Source organism: Balaenoptera borealis, assembly GCF_965194805.1.
Source record: "Balaenoptera borealis genome assembly, chromosome: 11".
In the NCBI taxonomy this organism is placed as follows: domain Eukaryota; kingdom Metazoa; phylum Chordata; class Mammalia; order Artiodactyla; family Balaenopteridae; genus Balaenoptera; species Balaenoptera borealis.
This window is the reverse complement of record NC_138868.1, coordinates 43746542-43772350: the sequence shown is the minus strand read 5'-3', so window position 1 is coordinate 43772350 and position 25809 is coordinate 43746542. Positions and strand designations below refer to the sequence as shown.

Sequence of the window (25809 nt, the reverse complement as noted above, 5' to 3'; positions counted from 1 at the left end):
ACAAATGTTTGGGGTATTTTGGGGACACCTAAGTGGAGCTATGTGGCAAGCAGTTGAATATGCATATTGGGAGATCAGGAGATCTGGAAGGGATGCCTAGATTTGGGAGCCATGGTGTATTGATAGTATTAAATTCCTGGCAGTTAGTGAGATAATCCTGGGAGGCAGTGTAGAAGCAGGAGTTACAAACTCAACTGTCTACAGTGGTCAGACCGGTGAGTTGTGAATGTAGGTGAATTGGGTCACATAAGAGACAAAGAGAGTGTTGGGCTCATGGCCAACTGGAAAGGGTGTGCTCCATCTAAGACAGCCATAATTGGCCTGTGGGCCTCCTGTTGCAACAGACAGACTTTTGGAACATCTCTCTGCCTCATCTCCCATTTTTTATAAAGATTCTTCTGGCAGGTAGTTAGCTATTCATAAAAATCCACTCCTTCTTCTTTTGAGACATTCACTGCATTTCCCAGCCTCCCTTGCCATTACAAGTGGCCATGTGGCTGGGTTCTACTCAGTGGGATGTGAGTGGAAGCAGTGTGTTCCATTTCCTGGCCAAGGTCTTGAAGAAAAGGATATGCCCCTTCCTCCTCTCCTTTTCCTCTGGCTGGATGTAGACGATGAGGTCTAGGGGACTTTGGAGTCATGAGATGGAAGGAACCAGGATCCCTGTATCATTGTCTGGAATAAAGCCACCTACCAACCAGGATACCTGCTTTTGATTACTACATCAGAGAAAAATAAACCTTTGTTACGTTTGAACCATTATACACGTTTGGCTCTGTTTATGACTACAGCCTTGCCTAATCTAACAATTACATTTCTAATCAAACAAATATCAAACTAGTCCTGACTGTGAGTTCTGTAAGGGCAGGGACCATGCCTGTCTAATTCACTGCTGTAGCCTTAAAGCCTAGCCCAGGACACAGCTTGGAAAGGTACTCAAAATGTGTGGATAAAGCTAGCTATGTTTTATCGAGCATTTGTTATATGCCAGATACCATACTAAATTTTTTACATGTTGTACATTCTTTCATGTTCATGACAATTCTCTAAGGAGGTTCTATTATTCTTTTTTTTTTTCCAGATGAGGAAATTAAAGCTTAGAAAGCTTGCAGCTAGTACTCAAGTCTTGGCAGGGCGGCCCCAGAGCCTGCACTCTAAAACACTGGTACATGACCATGTGCATACCTACCTTAACATTTTAACTCATGTCATTTTTCCCACCAACTCCTTCTCTCCACTTATTAAAGTCCTGCCTTCTTCAGCCTTCCCAGGGCCCCTTAATCACTCTATCCTTTAATTGCTCCAGCAGGAATAACATGTATAACATTCCTACAACAGGGATTTCATGTATCTGTCTGCCACTAAAAAGAAATTACAACCTTGAGGGTAGCACAGTATCTTAGATAGTATTCATCTTAGTGTTCCTTACAGTGTTCCTTACGGTATTGAGTAAGACATAGTAAGTGCCTACTATGTACCAGGCACTAGGCACTAGGGACCAAAATATAAATAAGATAGTCAATTCACTCTTTTGAAAAGCTCTTAAGTCTTGTGGACAAAGAGACATGAAAAAAGTGCATCACAACACAAAGTAACATGTGCATCAAGAGAGGCAGAAGAGGAACAAGGAGCCAGTTCATCTTGGAGGAGGAAAGAAAGAATTCCCACAACACATGATGTTTGAGCTGAACTTCTGAAGGATGAGTAGGAGTTTTTCAGTTTTAAGAGGGATCCTAGTTAGTGGGGAAAGCACTTATAAAAGCATGAATGCATCAAGATTCAGGTGCTGCTCTGAATGAGTGAGGTGTTGACTTGCTAGAATGTAGGATTCATTCATTCATCCATTTATTTATTCAACAGATACCTAGTAAACCTAGAATGTGCTTGGCATTGTGCCAAATGCAGAGGATTCAAAAGTGAGCAAAACAGATATGATCCCTACCTTTGTGGAGCTTAAAATCTTCTAGGGATTGCAGCTGATAACAAAGCTCTAACAATCATGAGAGGGGAAGGAGGCAGGGATATCTAAGCATGTGAAGGAGGAGTTAGGGGAGTGGGCAGGGCCAGATTATGAGACTCCCAATACCATGCTAGGAAGGTGGAAATACCCCTTGAATCCATTACCAAGTCCTGCTTCTCCCACCTCCCTGACCGCTCAATTTTGTCCAGTCCTCTCACCACCACTATTCTCAGTGCAAGCCACCATCTCCTCCTTGGATGAATGTGACAGTCTTCACAAGGCAAGGGCCACCTTGGCTTTCATTCCCCACCGCCATCCATCATCCCCAATGCAAACAGTGATTTTTCAAAATGAGAATGGTCACTTTAGGCTCTTTGGTAGGCAGAAATTCAAGATGGCCCCATGATCTCCATCCCCCTGGTGTTACTCTGGTGATTTTCTTACATTACACAGCAAAAGGGATTTTGCAGTTAAGGCCACTAATTAGTCAGCCTTTTTTTTTTTTAAATAAATTATTTATTAATTTTTTGGCTGCGTTGGGTCTTCGTTGCTGTGTGTGGGCTTTCTCTAGTTGCAGCGAGCAGGGGCTACTCTTTGTTGTGGTGCGCAGGTTTCTCATTGTGGTGGCTTCTCTTTGTTGCGGAGCACAGGCTCTAGGCACGCGGGCTGCAGTTGTTGTGGCACGTGGGCTCAGTAGTTGTGGCATGTAGGCTCAGTAGTTGTGGCTCGTGGGCTCTAGAGCGCAGGCTCAGTAGTTGTGGTGCATGGGCTTAGTTGCTCCACGGCATGTGGGATCTTCCCCGACCAGGGCTCGAACCCGTGTCCCCTGCATTGGCAGGTGGATTCTTAACCACTGCGCCACCAGGGAAGTCTCTAGGCAGCCTTTAAGACAGGGAAATTATCCAGGTGGCTCTACGTAATGAAATGAGCCCTTTAAAAGCAGAGTTTTCTCCAGCAGGTAGCAGAAGGGGAAGTCACAGAGACTTCAAGCCAATGAGGAGTCAAAGGATTTGACATGCTGTTGCTGACTTGGAGCTGAAGGGGGGTATTATATGGGAAGGACCTGAGGGAGGCTTCCAGGAGTTGGGAGTGACCTCCAGCCAATAGCCAGCAAGGAAACAAGGAGCTCACTCCTATAACTGCAGGGAACTGAATTCTGCCAACAATCTGAGTGAGCTTGGAAATGGATTTTTTTCCCAGAGCCTCCAGGTGAGAACTCAACCCAGCCAACACCTTGCCTTTAGCCTTGGGAGACCATGAGCAGAAGACCCAGCCATGCCATGCTGGACTTCTGACCTGCAGAACTAATAACTGGGTCTTATTTTAAGCCACTAAATTTGTAGTAATTTGTTACACAGCAATAGTAAACTAATATATCCCCCTACTTCTAACCTTCCAATAGAACTTCCATTGTGGACTTACCAGGTCCAAGCATCTAATCCTAATAACAGTTCTATTAGGTAGTTTTTTTTTTTTAATTTTATTTAAGTATAGTTGATTTACAATGTTGTGTTAATTTCTTCTGTACAGCAAAGTGATTCAGTTATATACATATATATATACTCTTTTTCATATTCTTTTCCATTATGATTTTTCACAGGATGTTGAATATAGTTCCCTGCTATACAGTAGGACCTTGTTGTTTATCCATCCCATATATAATAGTTTGCATCAGGCAGGTATTTTTATTATCACCATTTCACAGGTGAAGCTCGGAGAGATGAAATACTTTTCCTAAGGTTACAGAGCCAGTAGGTGACAGGGCTGGATTTTTACTCAGGCAGTCTGACCTCAGAATCCACACTCCATGGCTTCTCATTGCCCTTAGGATAGGTCCAAATACCGGCACATGGAATTAAAGCCCCTTCCAGATCTGGCTCCTGCTCACCCATCCAACCTCATTCTTAGACACTCCTCTCACTTAAACTCCTTGTAGCCCCGGTAACTGCCATGCCCTTTTGATTCCTTGACTTTGCACATGTGGTTCCTTCTGCCTGGCATGCTGCCTGCCTCCTCCCCTCTGTTTTTCTTTTGGCTGACTCAAATGATGCTTTCAGTCTTGCCTAAGATGATACTTCCCCGGGGGGGCCTTCCCCGACTCTTCCAGGCTGGGTAGGACGCTACTCCAGCATTCCTCTGGCACCTTGTGCTCTCCTTTATCAGAGCACAGAAGACGCTGTGTTGGACACGTTTAGCACCTGTGTTGAATACCTGGAGCACAGTGGGTACGCAAATATTTATTAAGTGCGTGAATGAATGAATAATAGTACTTTATTCAGGAGGCAGTGAAGAGCCATCCAAGGTCTTGAAGCAAAGGCGTGAGCCTATCAGGCCTGTGCTCCCAAGGACAAGCTGGGAGCAAGCCTTGCACACAATGGACCATCCTCATCAGCGTCTGAGGATGAAAAAGGTTTATTTGCATTTTGGTCTTGGATTTCTTGAACTGTGAAAGTTGGCCCTTATCTCCTCTTGACCACATCTAGATATTGGGTAATGCCAGAAACTGTCGCGGTAATGACTAGGTTTCTCTTTATGAAGGTGGGATGTGGAAAAGAGCTTGCGCCCGGAACTCACACTAGAGTCAGGAGTCCCCCTACCAAGAATGCTATGCGAAGCCAAGGCGACGTGGGGAGCCACAGACATGACGGTGCCGGGCACCGGGAGCAGCCTCTGAACGTCCCCTTCAAGTTTAGACCTTACTATATCTACACTTGTTCCCGGAGCACACTGCCCCGTCCTGTTCTCCTTCAATATGCAAATATTGCCTTCAGACAAGGAAGACTGAAGGCCTTCCGCATTATAGCAGGCTTTTACAGCGCCCATCTGGAGGTCAGGCAATGCGGTTGGAGTCTCCGGTGGCGCGGAGTGTCTCGGTTTCTCTGCGCCGCGGCACTTCTCAGACCGTGCTGCTTTGAAGGACCAGGAAACGTCTCTGGGGCGCCGGGAAAGGTGAGAAAGTCCAGCTAGCTCTAGGCTCAAGGAGAGGAGCCAGTGGGCCGAAGAGAAGCAGAGCTGACCCGCGCCTAGGCACGGGCTCCAGGCCCTGCGGCAGGGAGGTGGCCGAGTCCCTCTCTCGAACCGACGCGCAGTAGAGTCCCCACGCGGGCAGCGCGGGAGAGGGGCGGGCCTGGGCTCCGCGCCTCCCGCGTTCCGGCGGCAGCTCCGGCGCTGGGGGCGGGAGGGGGAGGAGCCAAGTGGGGAGGAGCAAAACCCGGAGGCCCCGGGAACCTTAGGCAGAGCCAGAGCGGCGGGAGCCCGAGTCCGCGCGTGCTGCTCCGGGAGCGTGCCGTCCAGGCCGAGCACGGCTGCAGCTTCCCTTCTGTGCGCAGCTGGGAGAAGGGCCGGTGCCGACGGGGACGAGGGTCCCGAGCTCCAATCCCTATTCAAGAGCTGCCGGGCTGCCCGCTGCCCCTGCCGCCCCAGTGGGGCTCGGCCCCACCCGCCACCTGCGTCCCGGTTGAGCCATGGATCCTTCTGAGAAGACGATATCGGTGTGGATCTGCCAGGAGGAGAAACTGGTGTCCGGTCTCTCCCGTCGCACCACTTGCTCGGACGTAGTGCGGGTGCTCTTGGAGGATGGCTGCCAGCGGCGACGCCGGCAGAGGCGAGGCCGGCGGCGGGGCATAGCTGGCGACCCGCCAGGCCCAGGAGAGCTGCCGGAACCCCTGGACGAGGACGACGAGGACGACGACGACGAGGCGCTGCCCCAGGGCATGTTGTGCGGGCCCCCGCAGTGCTATTGCATTGTGGAGAAGTGGCGGGGCTTTGAGCGCATCCTACCCAACAAGACGCGCATCTTGCGACTCTGGGACGCCTGGGGCGACGAGCGAGAGAACGTACGCTTCGTGCTGGTGCGTAGCGAGGCGTCGCTGCCCAACGCGGGACCCCGCAGTGCCGAGGCGCGCGTTGTGCTCAGTCGCGAGCGCACCTGCTCCGCCCGGGGCGTCCCGGCGCGGCCCAGCCTGGCCCTGACCCAGGAGAAGCAGCGACGGGTGGTGCGAAAGGCCTTCCGCAAGCTGGCCAAGCTCAACCGGCGGCGCCAGCAGCAGCCGTCGTCGCCTTGCTCGTCCACTTCGTCGTCCACAGCCTCGTCCTGCTCGTCGTCGCCGCGGGCCGCCGAGAGCGCGTCGGTTGAGCGCATGGAGACGCTGGTGCATCTGGTGCTCTCCCAGGACCACACTATCCGTCAGCAGGTGCAGCGGCTCCGGGAGCTGGACCGAGAGATTGATCGCTACGAGGCCAAGGTGCATCTGGACCGCATGCGGCGGCACGGAGTGAACTACGTGCAGGACACCTACTTGGTGGGCGCAGGCATCGAGCTCGACGGGCGTGGCCCGGGAGAGGAGCCGGCGGCGGCGGCGGCGACGCCGGGCGTGGACGGCGAGGCTCAGGCGGTCGAGCTGGAGGAGCTGGCCCGGCGCTGCGACGACCTGCTGCGGTTGCAGGAGCAGCGGGCCCAACAGGAGGAGTTGCTCGAGCGCCTCTCAGCCGAAATCCAGGAGGAACTGAACCAGAGGTGGATGCGGAGGCGCCAGGAGGAGCTCGCAGCGCGGGAGGAGCCCCCGGAGGCTGATGGCGGCCTCGACGGTGAGCTGCTGCTGGAGCGGGAGCGGGTTAGGACGCAGCTCAGCACCAGCCTCTACATCGGGCTCCGGCTCAACACGGACCTTGAGGCCGTCAAGTCGGACTTAGATTACAGCCAGCAGCAGTGGGACAGCAAGGAGCGCGAGCTACAGGGCCTTCTCCAGACTTTGCACTCGTTGGAGCTGACGGTAGCTCCCGATGGGACTCCGGTCTCGAGCGGTCCCTCGCAGGAACCCCGGCCTCAGGCCTGCGCCGAGGTGTGGGTGGACCAGGCCCGCGGACTGGCCAAGAGCTGTCCTGGTAACGACGAGGACTCGGACACCGGGCTGAGCTCTATGCACAGCCAGGACTCGGACTCGGTGCCTGTGTGCGAATCCCTTGTGTAGGAGGAGCAGAGCGGGAGAGGGAGACGGTCGATTCTCCCTTCTTTGTAGAAAGCACCGGCTTGACCGGCTCAGGGACTTGAAACCAGGCGGGGAGTGGGCCCGGACCTTCTGCCGGGCAGCAGCGCTCTGACTGGGCGGGGGAGGGCAGGGGACGCCTGCTCGGCAGCGGCGCTTCTCTGGCCTTGGAGTGAATGTGGAGGATGATACCAGACGAGGAAGCCAGGTCTCCATTACAAGCTCTTTCAGGGGAAGAAAGGAGGGAGGAGGTGAGAACCCCCTTATGTTGGAAAACAAATGCTCCAGGAAATTGACGTGGGCCGAGCCCATTTTCCAAAAAAAAAAAAAAGTATTATGGAGATTTCACCAATCTTTTGTATGGGAAGGACTGATGGCAGCTAGAACTTTAGTTTGTGGTATAAAGTGCTTTTTAAAGAAACACTTGGATGAAAAGGAAATTCCTTGAATGTTAATTGTGACTGTGAACGTGTTAAAACTAGCCAAAGAGGACGCACTGGTGTTGGTCTCAGCCTTAGTCACACCTTTGATAAAACCCATAGGCACCAAAATTCTGGCTGTTTACATTTATGCAGATTTGGGAATTACCCATCTGCTAAACTCTTTGCCTTTTATTTTCTTTCAAAGACTAACTGTATCTCCTCCTAGCAAATACAGTATATGTTAAAATGGGGTCCTTTTTCCAAAATCACGTTTTATTATTATAAAAGCCAAACCTAACCCTTGGAGATAACAGAATCGTGGTAGACATAACCCCTGGTTAAAATTTAATCTAAGCCCTTTGAGATTTGCTCCTGCAAAGGTATGTGTGTTGTCCTTTTATTCTTATTGCCACTTCATTCCCTTCAGACACTTATATCAGAAAAAATAAAAGGGAAGTTGCAGAATTCAAGTACAGCTACATTTGCTGTTTAATGAGCACTCTGATTGAAAGGTAAGCCTTGAAAGCAAAGATCTTTGTTAGTATTCAGCTTTTTAACTAAGCTACATGTAAAACCAACCATGACCTCAACAGATTTTACCAAACAAACCCAAGTCTAACTTCAGTATCTTTGGTCAGAGATTAATTAGTTACTTGTCCAAACCTAAATTGAGATAGTGTAAATATCAAGGTTTACTAGATAAGACCTGAAAAGAAAACATAAAACAATCTAATAGTACACCTTAGGTGAAGAATTTGGTTAACAACGGCACGTAGCCATAAAAGCATATAAAAGCATATAACATTGAGCTAAAGATTCGACTTGAATTACTCTTGTCTGGCTCACACCTTTGCAGACACCACAGCATGCAAGTGCAGTGCTTCTCTCTTAATAGCTAGTGACAGAGCCCTGTGGGAACTCAGTGTAATTGTTCCAGTTATTTCAATGAAAACTTATCAGTTGTAGCTAGTTGTTGCCCCGTGGAAGGAGCCTGCTGGCAGCATTCCCTCCAGAGCTCAGAACTTCTGAGGAATGTGGGATCTAATCTGTCCTGAGGAGGTATTAACAATAGGGTGTGTGTGCGGTGCCAGCCTGGTATCAACCTAACTGTGCGGGGGCCGGCTCCAGTTTCAACACTACATGGGAAGATAACTTAAGAGGTCTTACTTTATAGAGAAATTTCTTTGCTTGGAGAGATTCTCTGTCTACTCGTTGCCAAGAGGGACCTGCCCACCAGACCTCCTCAGACCCTTTGAGCTCTCTCCTTTTTAGACACCCACCCTCCACCACCGCCATGCTATTACAACATGTGTAGATATTTTCAGATTTTCGAGTAAAATGGGAATTAAAAGGCTGTTTTCTTAACTGATGTTTTCCAAAGACATTAGCTGGCATAATTATGGTTTTTTCGTTTCGTCTGATGCAGAAAACATCTATGCGTTTGGTCTGGAGCATGATTAAAATGAGGAAGGGACCAAAGGAAACCCACTGTCCCAAGACAATCATTTGAATCCATAAACACAAAGCCTAATGATAGCTTTCTTTTGGAGGCAGAGGTAAAATCCTCATTAGAGTGTGACAAACGCTACTTGTCTGAATGGTTTATGCTGGCAATAGGCTGACCTGGTGGTTTTAAAATTGTTGTGCTTCCCTCCCCCCGCACCAAGGGTGGTAGGGGAGGTGGTTCTTGGACGTTTATTAACTCAAAAGAAAACACAAAAGTTGGCAGAATAGGACTGCCTGGCAGAAAGGGGCCGTTTTCCTTTTCACTATTATTATTTTAAACTTTGACGGGCTGCTGACGTCAGCAAATATGCCTGAAGCCTGTAAAGCAAATAAGCCACATCACAGGGAGAAAGCCCATGGGATTTTATGATGCCCTCTTTCTAGAACCTTCCAGTCCTGGCCACCTGAACATGCTTTTCCAGTCAACTCTTCAGGCAGTGAAGGAGGTTTTGTTCATAACAAAGGGTGGTCCAGTCTGCCCATTTTTTCTTTTATCCAAATCAATTATATCCCGCAAAGGCACTTTCTGTGTGGGTAGGAGAAAGGAGAACGGTGGGGGTGGGGTGTGGGGGGGGGGGAAGGAAAGGAGACAATAGTTCCTTTTACCAAGAACTTCTGGAAGCCTGAGGAAGGTGAAATATGGAGATAAAAAGTACCAAAACAGTGCCTGTGCATAGAAAGTGCCTAACAAATCCTAGATATTCTTAAAATTTCATTCACTTTAAAAATAATCATCATGGCACTAAGAATGAGAAGGAATGCATAACAGTGAATGCACCAGCACCAGGATTTCAGTGCGCCTGGGAAAACTACCTCCTTTCCTGTTCTCCAAGCCTAACAGAAACCCTGAGGAGAAACCGGCAAGCTTGTGGAGGAGAGTATGAGACGGAGTAGGCTCCTTACCAACCAGGCCCATCCTTTTTTGGAACTGATAGAATTTATTGTGTCTTTGATCTTAATGATCCCATTTTCGGCCATCTCCCAAACCAAAAAGATTATATCTGGCATCTCTGTTTACTTCCTTATAAAACATGATTGATGATGATGATGACGATGATGATGATGATGATTTGCTAATTAGAAAAGTTATATTCTGTAGTCTTTATGATGGTCCTGAAAATAACATAAGGAAGAAGAAAGAAAAGTCAATCAAAATCTCATCACCAAAAGCTTATCACTATCAAAATTTGGTATATTTCCTTCCAGACCTTTTGAATTGTGAAGTTTTCATATTTTGCTGCTTTTTTAAAAAAAGTATATAATTTTAATGAGAAGCCTATACGCTTTTAGGTTCAGGTTTTGACATATTCCTTGTAAACGGCTCCATCCATCTGTTGGATGCACTATAGTGCATATAACTATTCTCATGTTATTAGGTTGTTCCCAATATTTTTTTTTACTATTATAAAACAACACTGTGATAAGCTTCTTTGTGTACATATCTGTTTTCCTAATTACACACTCCTCCCCAACAATAAGTTCCCAGAAAGAATTCCCAAGTCAAAGAGTACAACATTTAAAGGCTTGATACTTAGTTGCCAAATTGCTTTACAAAAGATTTGGTCTAATTACAATCTGCCATGCATAACAGTGCCTATTTCACCACACCTTGACTTTCATTTGATATTATATTTTGTTAAAGTATTTTAAACAAAATTAATTAATTCATTGGGGCCCCAGGAACCCAGGGCTGGCAACCACTGACTTAAAATATCCTTACAACCTGAAGGGCAAGTCATCCGACCAAGTGTTAAGAGGACATGGTGCTTTCTCTTCCTCCCACTTCTTTATCTTCCCTGAACTCTGCTTATTAATAGCAATCTTGTCTCATATCAGAGCTGAACAATGATCCGTCTGAGCAGAAGGGCCAAAAACTCTACATGAGTGAGATTAAGGGGATTAACGAATAGAATCAGATTTATAAAAAGAAAATATTCATTATCTTTTTTCATCTGAGTCTAGTAGAAAAGGTTATCCTTAGAAGGTGATATCATAAAACATATTTGATTTTGTGCTTCTCCCTACCCACCCCTATCAAAAATTAAATCAAAATAAAGTAAGTACATAAGCCCACTTGTTTATTTACAGCCTCTAATTAACAGTTTAGATTATTCTAGGCATTCCTTTCTACATATGATACTATACCTGTGTTCACCCTTAAATTCTTAAAAAGGGAAAATTTGATCATGACAATTTGTGAGATTTTCAGTGTGAAGGTGTTTGTGAAACGTGTTCTCCTAAACAGAAATGAAGGAGGATGAGGAGGAACTATCTTTTCTTGAGTACTTTCCAAATGCCCGCTCCTCAGGCTAAGTATTTTCACATGCATTTTCCCTACATTCATCTTGTGAGATAGACCTTTTTAACCTCCAGTTTTTATAGATAGAGAAGATAAGGCCACCCATTTGATAAGTACCAGATGCAAGATACTAAACTAAGCCTGCCTAAAACCTGTACCCATTTTGCTACATCACACCAGGCACATTGTACCCAAGAAGTGCTCTGCACACTCAGAAAAAGATTGCTTACAGGCCTCAGAGTGTTGGCATTGGAGAGGGTGGTGCTCAGAGACTATCAAGTATTGTCCAAGTATTTCCACCAGGGAGGTGGAATGATTTTTCAGAACCATAGGGCTGGTAAATATATCTACCAGGTGAGGATTTAGGAAAAAGCAAAGGAGGAGAAATTCCTATGTAAATATCTGGGCATCTGTCTGAGAGAGGTGAAGACTTTGCCAAAGAAAAAAAATTCTCACAAAAAATTAATACCCTCTGTATCATCATGGAGGTTTTGACTGAATGCCCCAAGGACACAGGTGTATAGTCAACAACCTGGAATCCTCGTCCATCAGAACAGACAGCTGTGCCCTATTCACAGTCGTATCTGGAAGGTGGTACCAACCATGACTGTGCTGGAGCTGTCCCCAGCACTTTTAACCAGGCCTTGTTCCTGGTTGAGCCTCTGGTACATGAGGATCAGAGAAGGTTAAAGGGAGGCAGTGTTGGGTCTTCCAGAGATCCCTGTGCCATGGAGTTGGGCATGCACACCTGATTTAGGGCATTTCTGTGTCCACACTGACTCCACTACACATGTGGAGACCTAGCATGGATTGCTTTGAAGGACCACTCTCCCAGCCTCTGCCCCTCTCATCCAGTCCCATGCAAGTTTTTCCTGCTTCAGATATCTCCAGGATTCTCTATAGCTTTCAGGTTAAAATCCACATTTCTTAGCAGGATTTATAAGGTTGTTGGTTATCCAGCTCAAGACCCCTCTTCGAGGTCATCCTTTCCCACCTTAAAAACCACAGAATTGACTGGATCCTGTTTCTTCATTAAGGTCACATTGCCATCCTCAGTTTGTGCAAGGTCTCTCTTCTATCTTATTTTATTTTACTTCATGTTTCCCTCCCCCCCCAATCCCACATCCACTTCCCTTCAGTAGTTGTGGCACACGGGCTCCAGAGCACAGGCTCAGTATTTGTGGCACACGGACTTATGTGCTCCACGGCATGTGGCATCTTCCCGGACCAGGACTCGAACTCGTGTTCCCTGCATTGGCAGGCGGATTCTTAACCACTGCGCCACCAGGGAAGTCCCCCTTCTCTCCCTTCTTTTCTGCTCTCCCTCCCTCATTCCTTTGTCATTCATTAACTGGAATACTTCTATAGAAAGATTCTTCCTTATATCAAATGTCACCCTGAAGAACAGTTTAAATCCTGATTATCCTGAAATATAGGATAAAAGCAACATTCCTACATTTTCTTTTTATTTACTAGTGTTCAAAATAATGTGGTTGTTCCCTAGCATTCTCCAAAGTTGACTAATGAGTTTTTTCTTCTTTTTGGGAATCATTATGGAATTTTGTACTTAAAATATTTAATGTGTTTCAATCCATTATAGTTTTGGTCCTATCTTTGGCTGAGCGGGAGCTTCTTCAGGTTAGTTCCTGAATCCTTTTCACACATTTTTCACAGTCTTTGATAGCTTTGCTCTCTGGTGTGTCAAGATGTTCCAGGCTCATACTGTACATTTTCTGACCCAGACCTGAAATCAACCATCACTGATTCCTTTTAATGGGAAATATTTTTTTAATTAAAAAAAATTTTTTTAATTTTGTATTGGAGCATAGTTGATTAACAATGTTGTGTTAGTTTCAGGTGTACAGCAACGTGATTTATTTATATATATACATGTATCTATTCTTTTTCAAATTCTTTTACCATTTAGGTTATTACAGAGTATTAAGCAGAGTTCCCTCTGCTATACAGTAGGTCCTTGTTGGTTATCTATTTTAAATATAGCAGTGTGTACACATCAATCCCAAACTCCCAGTCTATCCGTGCCCCCCACCCATCCCGCTTGGTAAGATAAGTTCGTTCTCTAAGTCTGTTGAGTCTGTCTCTGTTTTGTAAATAAGTTCATTTGTATCATTTTTTTGAGAGTCCGTGTATAAGTGATATCATATGATATTTCTCTTTCTCTGTCTGACTTAACTTCACTTATTATGATAATCTCCAGGTCCATCCATGTTGCTGCAAATGGCATTATTTCATTCTTTTTAATGGCTGAGTAATACAGTACTCTATTGTATATATGTACCACATCTTCTTTATCCATTCCTCTGTCAAGGGACATTTAGGTTGCTTCCATGTCTTGGCTATTGTAAACAGCGCTGCAATGAACATTGGAGTGCATGTATCCTTTTGAACCATGTTTTTTTCCAGATATATGCCCAGGAGTAGGATTACTGGATCATATGGTAGCTCTATTTTTAGTTTCTTAAGGAACCTCCATACTGTTCTCCATAGTGGCTGCACCAATTTACATTCCTACCAACAGTGTAGGAGGGTTCCCTTTTCTCCACACCCTCTCCAACATTTACTGTTTATAGATTTTTTTGATTATGGTCATTCTTATTGGTGTGAGGTGATATTGTAGTTTTGATTTACGTTTCTCTAATAATTAGCGATGTTGAGCATCTGTTCATGTGCCTCTGTGCCATCTGTATGTCTTCTTTGGAGAAATGTTTATTTTTAGGTCTTCTGCCCATTTTTCTGATTGGGTTGTTTGTTTTTTTTGATATTGAGCCACATGGTTGTTTATAAATTTTGGAGACTAATCCCTTGTTGGTTGCATCGTTTGCAAATATTTTTTCCCATTCTATGGGTTGTCTTTTCGTTTTGTTTATGGTTTTCTTTGCTGTGCAAAAGCTTTTGAGTTTGATTAGGTCCCATTTGTTTATTTTTGTTCTTATTTCCATTACTCTAGGAGACGGCTCTGAAAAGATATTGCTGCAACTTAGGTCAAAGAGTGTTCTGCGTATGCTTTCCTCTAAGGGTTTCATAGTATCCGGTCTTACATTTAGATCTTTAATCCATTTTGAGTTTATTTTTGTGTATGATGTTAAAGAATGTTCTGATTTCATTTTTTTACATGTAGCTGTCCAGTTTTCCCAGCACGATTTATTGAAGGGACTGTCTTTCCTCCATTGTATAGTTTTGCCTCCTTTGTTATAGATTAATTGACCGTGGTTGTGTGGGTTTATTTCTGGGCTTTCTATCCTGTTCCATTGATCTATATTTCTGCTTTTGTGCCAGTACCATATGAGAAACCACAGTCTGGATACTAGGAGCACTAATTGCTACTGGGTTGGTGATTACTTTTAGAAATTTTTAATGGAAAGAGCTAGGAAATACATTGTCCTTGTTTTCTTTTAATTTTTTATTGTGTGAAAATATGGATAACGTAAAATTTCCCATTTTAAGTCTTTTTAAGTGTACAATTCAGTGGCATTAAGTACATTTACAATGTTGTACCACCATCACCGCTATCCATTTCCAGAACTTGTCTGTCATCCCAAACAGAAACCTTGTATCCATTAAATAATAACTTTCTATTGTCTCTTCTCCTCAGCCCCTGGTAACCTCTATTATCTTCTTTGGAGAAATGTCTTTTCAAGTCCTTTGTCCACTTTGAATTAGACTCTTCTTGTTGTTGTTGTTCTTGTTGAGTTGTAGGAGTTCTTCATATATTCTGAATATCAATCCCTTATCAGATGTATGATTTGTAAATATTTTCTCCCATTCCATTTATTGCCTTTGTTGATGGTGTCTTTGATGCATAAGAAATTTTTATGAAGTCCAACTTATCTATTTTTTCTTTTGTGGTCTTTGCTTTTGGTGTTATATCTAAGAAATCCTTACAAATCCAACGTCCTGAAGCATTTTCTCTATGTTTTCTTCTAAGAGTTTTATAGTTTTAGCTCTTACATTTAGTTCTTTGACAACTTTTTGCCAGTATTCTTGTTACTTTTATTGACAAGTGGCTTTTTGGATGTCCTTTCTCTGCCATTCCCACTTAAGTCACTTACAAGTGTTTTCATTTTCTCTTTTCTTTTTTCATTGAAAGGATAGAATTTTCTTTGACTGATTTCAAAGTTATACATTTAATTTTGCTCTTCTGTTTTTCTAAACTTACTAAGAGCCATACTTTTGCTTATTTTTCTGACCACTATATAAACTTACAAATGCTGTGTTTGCCCCCAAGCAAGATAAGAATCTTAAAACACTACTCCCACTTCTCTGGTCTCTCTCCCTTTTCATTTTGATATCATCTACAATTTTAGTTATAGAAAATCTTATGTAGCTAATAATAACCTTTCTCAGTATATTTCATTGGGATCATATTAAATATATACATTATCTTGAACAGAATTGATATCTTTATCATGTCAAGTCATTCTGTCCAAGAATATGATAATAATAAAGTATAACAAATCACTACCAAATTCAGTGTGGCTTAAAATAATAATCATTCATTCTCATTCAGCTGGGGGGTAGTTGATCCAGGCTAGGCTCCACTGAACTTGGCTTTAATCTGTGGGTTGGGTTTAGGCCTACTTCATGGGTCTGTCATCCTCTTTGGACCAGAGGCATAGAGCTTTCCCAAAGGTCCTTTGGAGTTATTATAGAGGCCTTAGTCTAGACTTTTTCTTTTTTACATCTTCTTCTGTGGGCCTTGGCTTGCTTGGTCCAAGTCAACACACAAAAATGGAGTTCCTGCTATATACCAGGCCTAGGGGTTAAGCATGCAAAGTCAGAGATCAGTAAGATAGGTAGCATTAAATCATTAAAAATGCTCTCTAAGACACTGGTATTGGGATTTTACATTTATTAAGCCCTTTGGATTAATATTTTTTCTAAAGAGAAAATTGGTTATATAAACTATGTTATAGTCATATAATTACATTACACAGCTACTAAAATAATTAGATCTGCATTGCTGACATGAAAAAAAATCTGTATTATATTGCCAAATTAAAAAAGCAAGGAAATAGAAATAGTATAAAGTCATTACTTTTTTTATAACTCTAAAAATTATACATTTCTTAGCTTTGTCCACAGAAAAGGTCTGGAATCAATTACTGCCCACTAGCACCTATACCATGATATCTAAATACCATTTTCTATTAAAAAGACAAAGGCTCCTTGAAGTAATGACTGATTCCAAATTCATGACAAGAAATAGATAAGATAGGCTTGCTACATCCTATGTTCTAGAAAACAAGGAAACTGTAAAAGACTTTGTGATTTTATATAAACTCAGGGGCAACCTGAAGGGGCTTCAATGGTTAAAGACAGGAAAATATGAATTTCAATGAGAATAACAACTGCAATGGACTGAAACACGCCAAAAGCATAAAAATCTAGAGGTTCACAATGATATTACGAAAAAATTAACCTATTAATCACCTTTGATTAATATGAGGTGGCTAGGATACCAAGTTGTTATTCTGGAAATTGGTAATAAAGAGAACATTTATTCTGTCTTTCTTGTACACACTGAGTTTCTAAGTCATCAAACAGTTAATGAGGGAAAGTTTTCTTTACAAAAAAATTTCAGCTAGCAAATGCAGAAGAAATGATAGAATTAGAAAATTACCCTTATGCAACCCCTAATGAGTTAATGCGTCTAGATAGTGATCATTGATGATATTAAAATGAGCAGGTGTCAAGTTAATCAGAAACATCAGAGTGGATGGATCAGCCGACAACACTAACAGCCATGGATGTACCTACCTCCTGGTATGATAAAATAGAAAGCTATCAGCTCCATCTACCAAATATTCCACCCCAAATAAGAGTCTGAATCTAATCAAGAGTCTAGTTCTACTGAGGAGGGTATAGGAAACAGGGAGAAGAGAAGAACATGTGGAATGATATTCTGAGTATGTAATAGCCAAATCCAGACTGGGCAATTCTATAGGACAAAAACCCATGTATAACTAGCCTAAAAGAGGGAGTGGAGATATAACTATTATAACTATTATGGATTAAAAGAGATGTGTCAACAAGTTATGGACTTTATTTGGATAGTAATTAGAACAAACCAAAAGTTAAAAAACAGATTTTAGGGACAATCAGGAAAAATAGAAACAGACTATTTATTAAAAGGTGTTCTTTTTAGATATGATAATGACAAAATGATTGTTTTTAAAAGATTTTACCTGTTAGAAATACAAAGTAAAATACTATGGTGAAATAATATAATGTCTAAGATTTGCTGGAATATTTCAGGGAAAAAAATTGGATGTGCAGGAAAGATAAATAGAACAAAATTGGCCAATTGTTGATATTTGTTGAAGCTGGGTGATAAGTACATGGGAATACCTTATACTGTTCTCTGTGTTTTTGTATTGGTTTGAAGATTTTAATAATAGAAAGTAAAAAAATTGCAAGAGAGAAGGAAAAATCAGGTTGTAGAACAATATGTATTTTTTTTTCTTTTTAATAAAGAAAACAGAACAAAAGACTTTGTTATACTATTACCTATGGTTATCTTTGGGACATGGGATCAGGGAGTGATATAGAAACTGCTATTTTTTATTTTATAAACTTGGTATCATTTGACTTTTCTATCTTTTTTAAAATTTAATTTATTATTTATTTTTGGCTGCGTTGGGTCTTCGTTGCTGCGTGCGGGCTTTCTCAAGTTGCGGTGAGTGGGGGCTACTCTGCGTTGCAGGGCGTGGGCTTCTCATCACGGTGGCTTCTCTTGTTGCGGAGCACGGGTTCTAGGCGTGCGGGCTTCAATAGTTGTGGCTCGCAGGCTCTAGAGCGCAGGCTAAGTAGTTGTGGCGCACGGGCTTAGTTCCTCCGCAGCATGTGGGGTCTTCCCGGACCAGGGCTCGAACCTGTGTTCCCTGCATTGGCAGGCGGATTTTCAACCATTGCGCCACCAGGGAGGTCCTTCATTTGACTTTTTTATTTATTTATTTATTTATTTTTTATTTTTAATTTTTTTTTCCTCATTTGACTTTTTAAATAAGTACATATAACTTACGTAACTACAAAAAAAAAAGAGTAAATTGTCATAATTAAAGTATGAGCAAAGTACCATGAGAGATTGTTTTCTTATATCCTGGTTGAACATAGCTGCTGAAAATAGAACCTAAAACCATGAGAGTGAAGGTTTCTCTTGAATCACTGGAGTAGTTTCAGCATGACACAGAACCAACCAACCTGCATGCCTTGAGGGATAACAAAGTGATCCATGGTCTCTGGGACAGATGGTCTTCTCATCTCACCACATGGCAGCAAAGTAGACTTTACAGTAGAGTGATTCTTTGATCGGTTGCTTAAAGGAAAGTATTTAATCTGCTCATTCTATGTTAAAATACAGATTCTTAAAGTTTTGAACTAATCTCTTAATGCCTGAATAGAATTACTTAGTTATGAAGGTATTACCAGTTACTCATTTTCCAACCATGTCTGTCTTCTACATCAGTGAGTTTCCTGAGTCGGTCCAGATCCAGGGGGAAAGGGCAGCTGAGAGGCATAAAGGGCTATGGTAGCATCAGTGAGTCTAAACCCCCGGCTGCCAGGGGCCCTGTGGAGTGTTAACAGGGGGTCCACAAACCCATACCCACAGCAGGCAGTCTGTGGGCATAATAACTGTCTTTCGCATTCATGTACGACTAATCTGTGAATCTTTGTAGATGGCATTGTGATGAATCCAATCAGATTCATAAAATCCTTACTGAAGTTAGAGGAGTTTTAGGATTTTCAGCGTCAGCTACTATTACACAGAGATATCTAAACTTTTTGATATTAGAAGGGGTCCTCATATGGAAAGAGAATGGGAACCACTGGCCTAGAGTTATGAATTATTCTTAAGCTGATCTTCAGGGTTGTAAATTGGGGTGCTCTTTCCATTTGCTGTTTTTCAAAAAGTTAACATCCCAGGCATATTTCTGCCATACTGTTCTTTGAGACATCTGAAGCTGCCGTGGCTCCCTTCTCCTTGCTCCCAGGGCACCTTATACATAACTCCATTAAGGTTCTTATAACACTGACATATGCTGACTGTTTTAATGGTGTCTCCACCACTATGGTGGCAGGGAAGGGGGAGTTGAGAGAGGTGAGGGTAAGGATTCATTGACTCAACAAACTCATGAGCCTCCACTGGCTCAGGAACTAGAGGCAAAGAGATGAAGACTCCTGGCCCTCACAGAGCTCACTGAGTAAGGAGTGTGGGGGTAAAGGATAGACAAACAAGTAGACAATCACAATACGGTGTGGGTAGTGCTCTGGCTCCCATGGGAAAATGAAGGAGGCATCTAACCCAGATTGTGGAAGCCAGAGACACTGGGAGTAGATGATGCCCAAGCCAAGATTTGAAGGACTGGTTGGAGTTGACCAAGTTGAAGTCGGGGAGGGAGGGACCAGTAAATGCAAAGTGCATAAGAAGATAGTACAAACCCAGAGTTGAGAGGTGGAAAGTGGGGTGAGAGTAGGCTGGCGAGGTGGGTAGGGGCTTGACCATGACGGGTCTTGTGTGCCATGATGAAGACTTTAGACTTAATCTTGAGACAAAAGAGAAGACATTAGAGGTTCAAAGGCAGAAACCTGACCTGAGCAGATTTGTCTGCTTGAATCATGAACTGGGCTAGAGTGTGGATGTTGGCTTGTGTGTGCAAAACCAAAAAGTGGAGAGATGTGTTGGGAGGTTGATTCCTAATGCAGCTAAGGTTCAGGTGGAGACCTGAATGAAGGCAGTAGTCATTGGAATGAAGAGATAACAGACTCATGGAACACTGAGGAGGTAGAACAGACTGGCTGGATGTGCAGATGGAGGACTCAGGGATGATGACCAAGTTTCTGGTCTGGGAAATGGGTGGCTATTCACAGAGGTAGGGAATACGAGAGGTGGAGGAGGTTTGAGGGAGGATGGTGCAGGAAACCAAACTCTATTTGGGTGATGTTTTATCTATGTCAGCCTTTCTAGGAGGGGACTGGCTGCCAAAATCACCAAGGAAGAGGGAGTTTCAAGCCACAGAGCAGCATACAAGTCTGAGCCTTTGGTACGTAGGGCCATTTTTGAACATACACACCGGGACTGAAATGTCTGCCTGAGGTTGCACATGATCACACATTCTTTGGAGCAGCAACAATGAAGACAAACCTTTGTACTTTAAGGAAATGAATACATTTCATTTTCTGAGGGTAAAAATGTGTTGTTTAAAAACAATGCTGCAAAGTAGAATAGATAATTTGGCTAATCCCAGATTGTTGGTAGGACCTAAAAATAATGCAGCTGCTGAGAAAAACTCTAAGACTTGGTGAAAAGTTTAAGATTTGGAGCCATAGGTTAAAATCCAGGCTTTTCTACTTACAAATTCTATGACATTAATTCTATCGTTTAGGTTAAATTATTGAACTAGAGCGGTTAGGAGTAATAATAAGCACCTCACAAAGTTATTGTGCAAGTGATTTGTGAATTTTGATTTTGTAGGCATATTATTTTGAACTAGGCAATGCCAGGTGCCTTGCCCAATTTGTTCCTTCTTTTATGCACATATTCATGTGTTCATTCATATAGTCACAAACGCTACTACAAGTACACACTATGTGCCAGCCACTATTAGCAGACCCAGAGGATAAGAAATTGAATAAGACATGATCTAAGGAGGACAAGAGATAAAAAACAAAGAGAGGGAACACGGTAATCAGGTGGTCCAAAAGTTTGGAAGAGAGATGAGGAGGGCCTGAACTAGGAGATGGGGTTAAGTAAGGATCTGAGACATTTAGAAGCTAGCCTCACTCACATGTGGTGATTAATCATTGGTAGAGGATGAGGGAGAAGGAACAACCTGGAATGATTTCCAGCTTTCAGGTTTGGGCAAATGGGAAGATATGGGTGGGTGCTTTTCTTAAATGGTGTGGACTAGGCCTTGGCAAGAGGTGTGAGTGGGACATGGTGAACTCAGTTTGGAATATATTGTGTTGAGGTTTCTGTGGGTACCAGGCACCCAGATGCCTGGGTGCCTGGATGAGGGGACAGGGAAGCCATGGACAGGGATTCAGATGCTCAACGAAGAGTGTAGAGTGGGAATATAAGGTACTGAAGATAGAGCTCTGGATAAGACAGAGATTTAGACAGTAGATAGAGGAAGAGGAATTCACAAAGACTAAGAAAAAACAGAGAAGTAGGAGAAGAAGGAAAAAGTAACATCGTGGAAATCATGTTTAGGGGGAGTGAGTTTCAAGACAAGGGTGGCTACCTGCACCCATTTTATTTGGCAATTTATAACCATAGCCTTGGAGAGAGGAGTGTCAGAAGATTGGGGGGAGCTGAAGCCACATTTAGTGTCTTGAGGAGTGAATGGGAAGTGGAAATGTAGGGACAGCAAGTAATAAGAATTCGTTTGAGAAGTCTAGTGTGATGAGGGTGGAGATACGACTGTAGTTGTAAAAGGATGAAGGGCCAAGGAAGAATGCAAGGTGAGGGGGAGAGTGGTCCAAGATGAGACTGGAGAAGTAGGCAGGGGCCAGAACATGTAGGGTCCACAAGGCCACAGGAAGGAGTTTGGATTTTTATTTGTAATGCCCTGAGAATCACTGAAAAGCTTCAAGCAGGGGAATGACATGATTGGATTCTTCTGCCTGCTCGATGGATGACCGAGGAAGGGAACAACTGGGCTTTGAGATTCTCAAGATGGGGAAGGTCTATGATATGGCTCTGGAAGTGGATGGCTAAAGAGAATGGCTGAAGTTGAAGGTCATCAAAGCTGGGAGGCCACAGCTGTTGGGAGAGACATCCACATGGATGATGGAGGCCCCTATGATGATATCAAGAATTTGGGATGAAGAGAGGAAGAGGTCTGGATGTGAAGGAACAGAGAGAGGTAAATGAATGGAAGCAATATTGTGACTATATGGAAGGTTCGCATTGGAATAGTGACTGTGGCAGAGAGGGGTGAATGAGCCCATGACTCTGATTATGTCCCTCACGTGCTTGCATTCATCAAAACTTCCCTATTACCCACTGGAGAACGTCTATAAACATCTTAGCACTGTCCTGCGTAATACATCTTAATAGCCTCATCTCCCACTTCCACCCTCCCCTAGCCTCACTGTACCACGTGAGGTTACCTGTTCACGCCTTTCTCCCTTTGCACACACTGTCTTTCCCATCTCAAATGTCTGTCCCTCCTCCCACCCTTGCAGGAACCCCTATAACTTAGTTCAAATGTCATACTTCTACAAACTCTTTCTCAAATGCTTCAGCCATTCAGGTAGCCAATATTTATTGAACATCTACCATGTGCGAGGCTCTAAGCAAGGCACACAGTCTTCTGGTCCCTCCTCTGAGCCACCCCATCCAAGCTTTCCAGGTCTGCCAGCAGAGTAGAGACTGGCTCAGTGTCAGATCTCCCAGACTTGGCTCACTAATCACCAAACCTGAGAACCAGACTCCCCTGGAATTTCATCAACAGGAAAGGCTGGGCAGGTTTCTTCTCATTTCCTTACCTTACTCCCAACCTCAGCAGCTTCTGTAGCTATAAACAACAAAGGATACTTAATATGTGAGATGCATTGGCCTGTTAAGCAGTGTTCCTGATTCATTTGGAATTTAAGGTCAGATTTTACTGCAATACATGTTTTATTATATCTTGATTTCTTGACATCTGTGAGCACCGTCCTGTCTGCATCTGGATACAAGATGATTTTTTACCAAGAGTCATTTGCTGTAAGTAGAATGGAAATAACTGAGAGAGTTTCTTTGGGAGAGGGGGTATTCCTCCTGGGGTAGAGACTACACATTGGGTAGCATAAGTAGCCAATCAGAGGCGGGTATTTAGTCAGTAACTATTTCTTAAGGTGAGCACAGAACAAGGTGCTCAAGGTTCCTTAAAGTTCTAAGCACAGAACAAAGATCAACTTGGTTCCAGCCCTACGGGAGCATCAGAGCTGCTGTTCTTCTATCTGTAGCAGTGTTCTTTCCCTCTTGGCCTGGCCCCTCCTACTCATCTTTCAGCTGTCAGCCTAAGCCTCCATTCTTCTGGAAAGCCTTTGGTAAGCCCTGGTGGAGTTATCTATCCAATACCACTTTTTCCTTGTTTCTTATGAATAAACCCTGATTATATTCTGGATAGCATTGCACACAGCTGATGACTTGCAATTCCTAATCTCCCTTACATTTAGGGGTGACTATTAAAATAGGAAGGAAGAAGTTGGGTGAGATTTCTGGCAAATTCCCTTCAAGGGGGCTGACTTAACTGAGAGGTGCCCCTTATTTGTCTTCACTTCCTTTTTCCCTCTTCATTGCTGGACTTCAGATATGATGGCTGAAGCACTTGCAGCCACCTTGAACCATGAGGCAATCCTGAACAGGTAAGACACATTGAAAATGGCAGAGAGGAAAGCAGAAGGCTGATGACCGTGAAACTATTCTAAAGGCCCTGGACTGCATACCTCTGGATTTCATCATTGCAGAGAAACAAAAAACCTTATATTAAACCGTCCTTATTTATTTTGCCTATTCAGTGCACTTGGACTTAATCCTAACCAATACAACCCCCAGACTGCTTTATCCCCCCTTATCCTGATTGATTTTTCTTCATAGCACTTACCACTACCTACCTTTTTATTTTCTTTTTTGGCCATACCACATGGCATGCAGGATCTTAGTTCCCTGACCAGAGATCGAACCTACGTCTCCTGCAGTGGAAGCATGGAGTCTTAACCACTGGACCACCAGGGAAGTCCCTACCTAACATTTTTATTTGTCTGTATCTCCTATTAGAACATAAGCTTCATGAAAATAGTGATTTCTCATGGCCTGGAACAGTACCTGACACAAAGTAGATCCTCATCAGCTAAAGTAATCTTAAGAAAGAGAAACAAAGCTGGAGGTATTATGCTCTTTGATTTTAAACTATACTACAAAGATATAATATTCAAAACAGTATGGTTCTGGTACAAAAACAGACACATGGATCAATGGAACAGAATAGAGAACCCAGAAATAAGCCCACACATCTATGGTCAATTAACTGAAGAGAAAGGAGCCAAGAATCTACAGCACGGGAAAAGACAGTCTCTTCGATAAGTGGTGTTGGGAAAACTAGACAAACATTTGCAGAAGAATGAAACTGGGACACTTTCTTACATCATATACAAAGATAACTCAAAATGGATTAAAGAGTTAAATGTAAGACAGGAAACCATAAAACTCCTAGAAGAAAACATAGGCAGTATGCTCTTTGACATTGGTCTTAGCAATATTTTTTTGGATTTGTCTCCTCGGGCAAGGGAAACAAGCAAAAATAGACAAATGAGACTACATCAGACTAAAGGGCTTTTACACAGAGAAGGAAACTATCAACAAAACAAAAAGGCAACCTACTGAATGGGAGAAGATATTTGCAAATAATATATATGATAAAAGGTTAATATCCAAAATATATAAAGAACTCACACAACTTAATACCAGAAAACCCAAACAACTCGATTGAAAAATGGGTAGAGTCGGTGCTCTGTGACCACCTAGAGGGATGGGATAGGGAGGGTGGGAGGGAGACACAAGACAGAGGGGATATGGGGATATATGTATACATACAGCTGATTCACTTTGTTATACAGCAGAAACTAACACAATACTGTAAAGCAATTATACTCCAATAAAGATGTTAAAAAAAAGAAAAGAAAAATGGGCAGAGGACCTGAATAGACATTTTTCTAAGGAAGACATACAGATGGCCAACAGACACATGAAAGGATGCTCAACATCACTAATCATCAGGATTATGCTAATCAAAACCCCAATGAGATATCACCTCACACCTGTCAGAATGGCTATCATCAAAAAGACAGCAAGGGAATTCCCTGGCAGTCCAGTGGTTAGGACTTGGCGCTTTCACTGCCGTGGTCCCGGGTTCAGTACCTGGTGTTGGGGAACTAAGATCCTGCTAGCTGTGCAGCATGGCCCCCCGACCCCCACCAAAAAAAAAAAAGAGAAAAGAAAAAGAAAAAAAAAAGACAACAAATAACAAGTGTTGGCAAGGAAGTGGAGAAAAAGGAACACTCATGCACTGTTGGTAGGATTGAAAATTTGTGCCACACTATGGAAAACACTATGGATGTTCCTCAAAAAATTAAAAATAGAACTGCCATTCAATCCAGCAATTCCACTTCTGGGTATTGTTCTGAAGAAAACAAAAACACTAATTTGAAAAGATATATGCACCCCTGTGTTTATTGAAGCATTATTTACCATAGTCAAGATATGGAAACAAATGTCCATTGATGGAAGAATGAATAAAGAAGATGTGGTATATGTATACACAATGGAATATTACTCAGCCATAAAAAGAATGGAATCATGCCATTTGCAACAACATGGACAGACCTAGAAGGTATTATGCTAAGTGAAATAAGTCAGACAGAAGAAGACATATACCATATAATTTCACTTATATGTGGAAGCTAAAAAACAAATAGACAAACAAAACAAAACAGAAATAGACTCATAGATACCAAGAATAAACTAGTGGATCACCAAAGTCGAGAGGGTGTAGAAGGGTGGGCAAAATAGGTGAAGGGGATTAAGAGGTACAAAATTCCAGTTATAAATTAAATAAGTCATGGGGATGT

The 25809-nt window shown here is 43.1% G+C and overlaps 1 protein-coding gene across 1 annotated transcript; it reads left to right on the top strand.

Annotated features, from left to right (window-relative positions):
• On the top strand, positions 1 to 25202 carry RASSF10 (Ras association domain family member 10). The gene has a single exon (XM_082341595.1). The coding sequence runs from the start codon at positions 5425 to 5427 to the stop codon at positions 6928 to 6930; it is 1506 nt and encodes a 501-aa protein (XP_082197721.1). The 5' UTR covers positions 1 to 5424; the 3' UTR covers positions 6931 to 25202.
• The last annotated feature ends 607 nt before the right edge of the window (positions 25203 to 25809 follow it).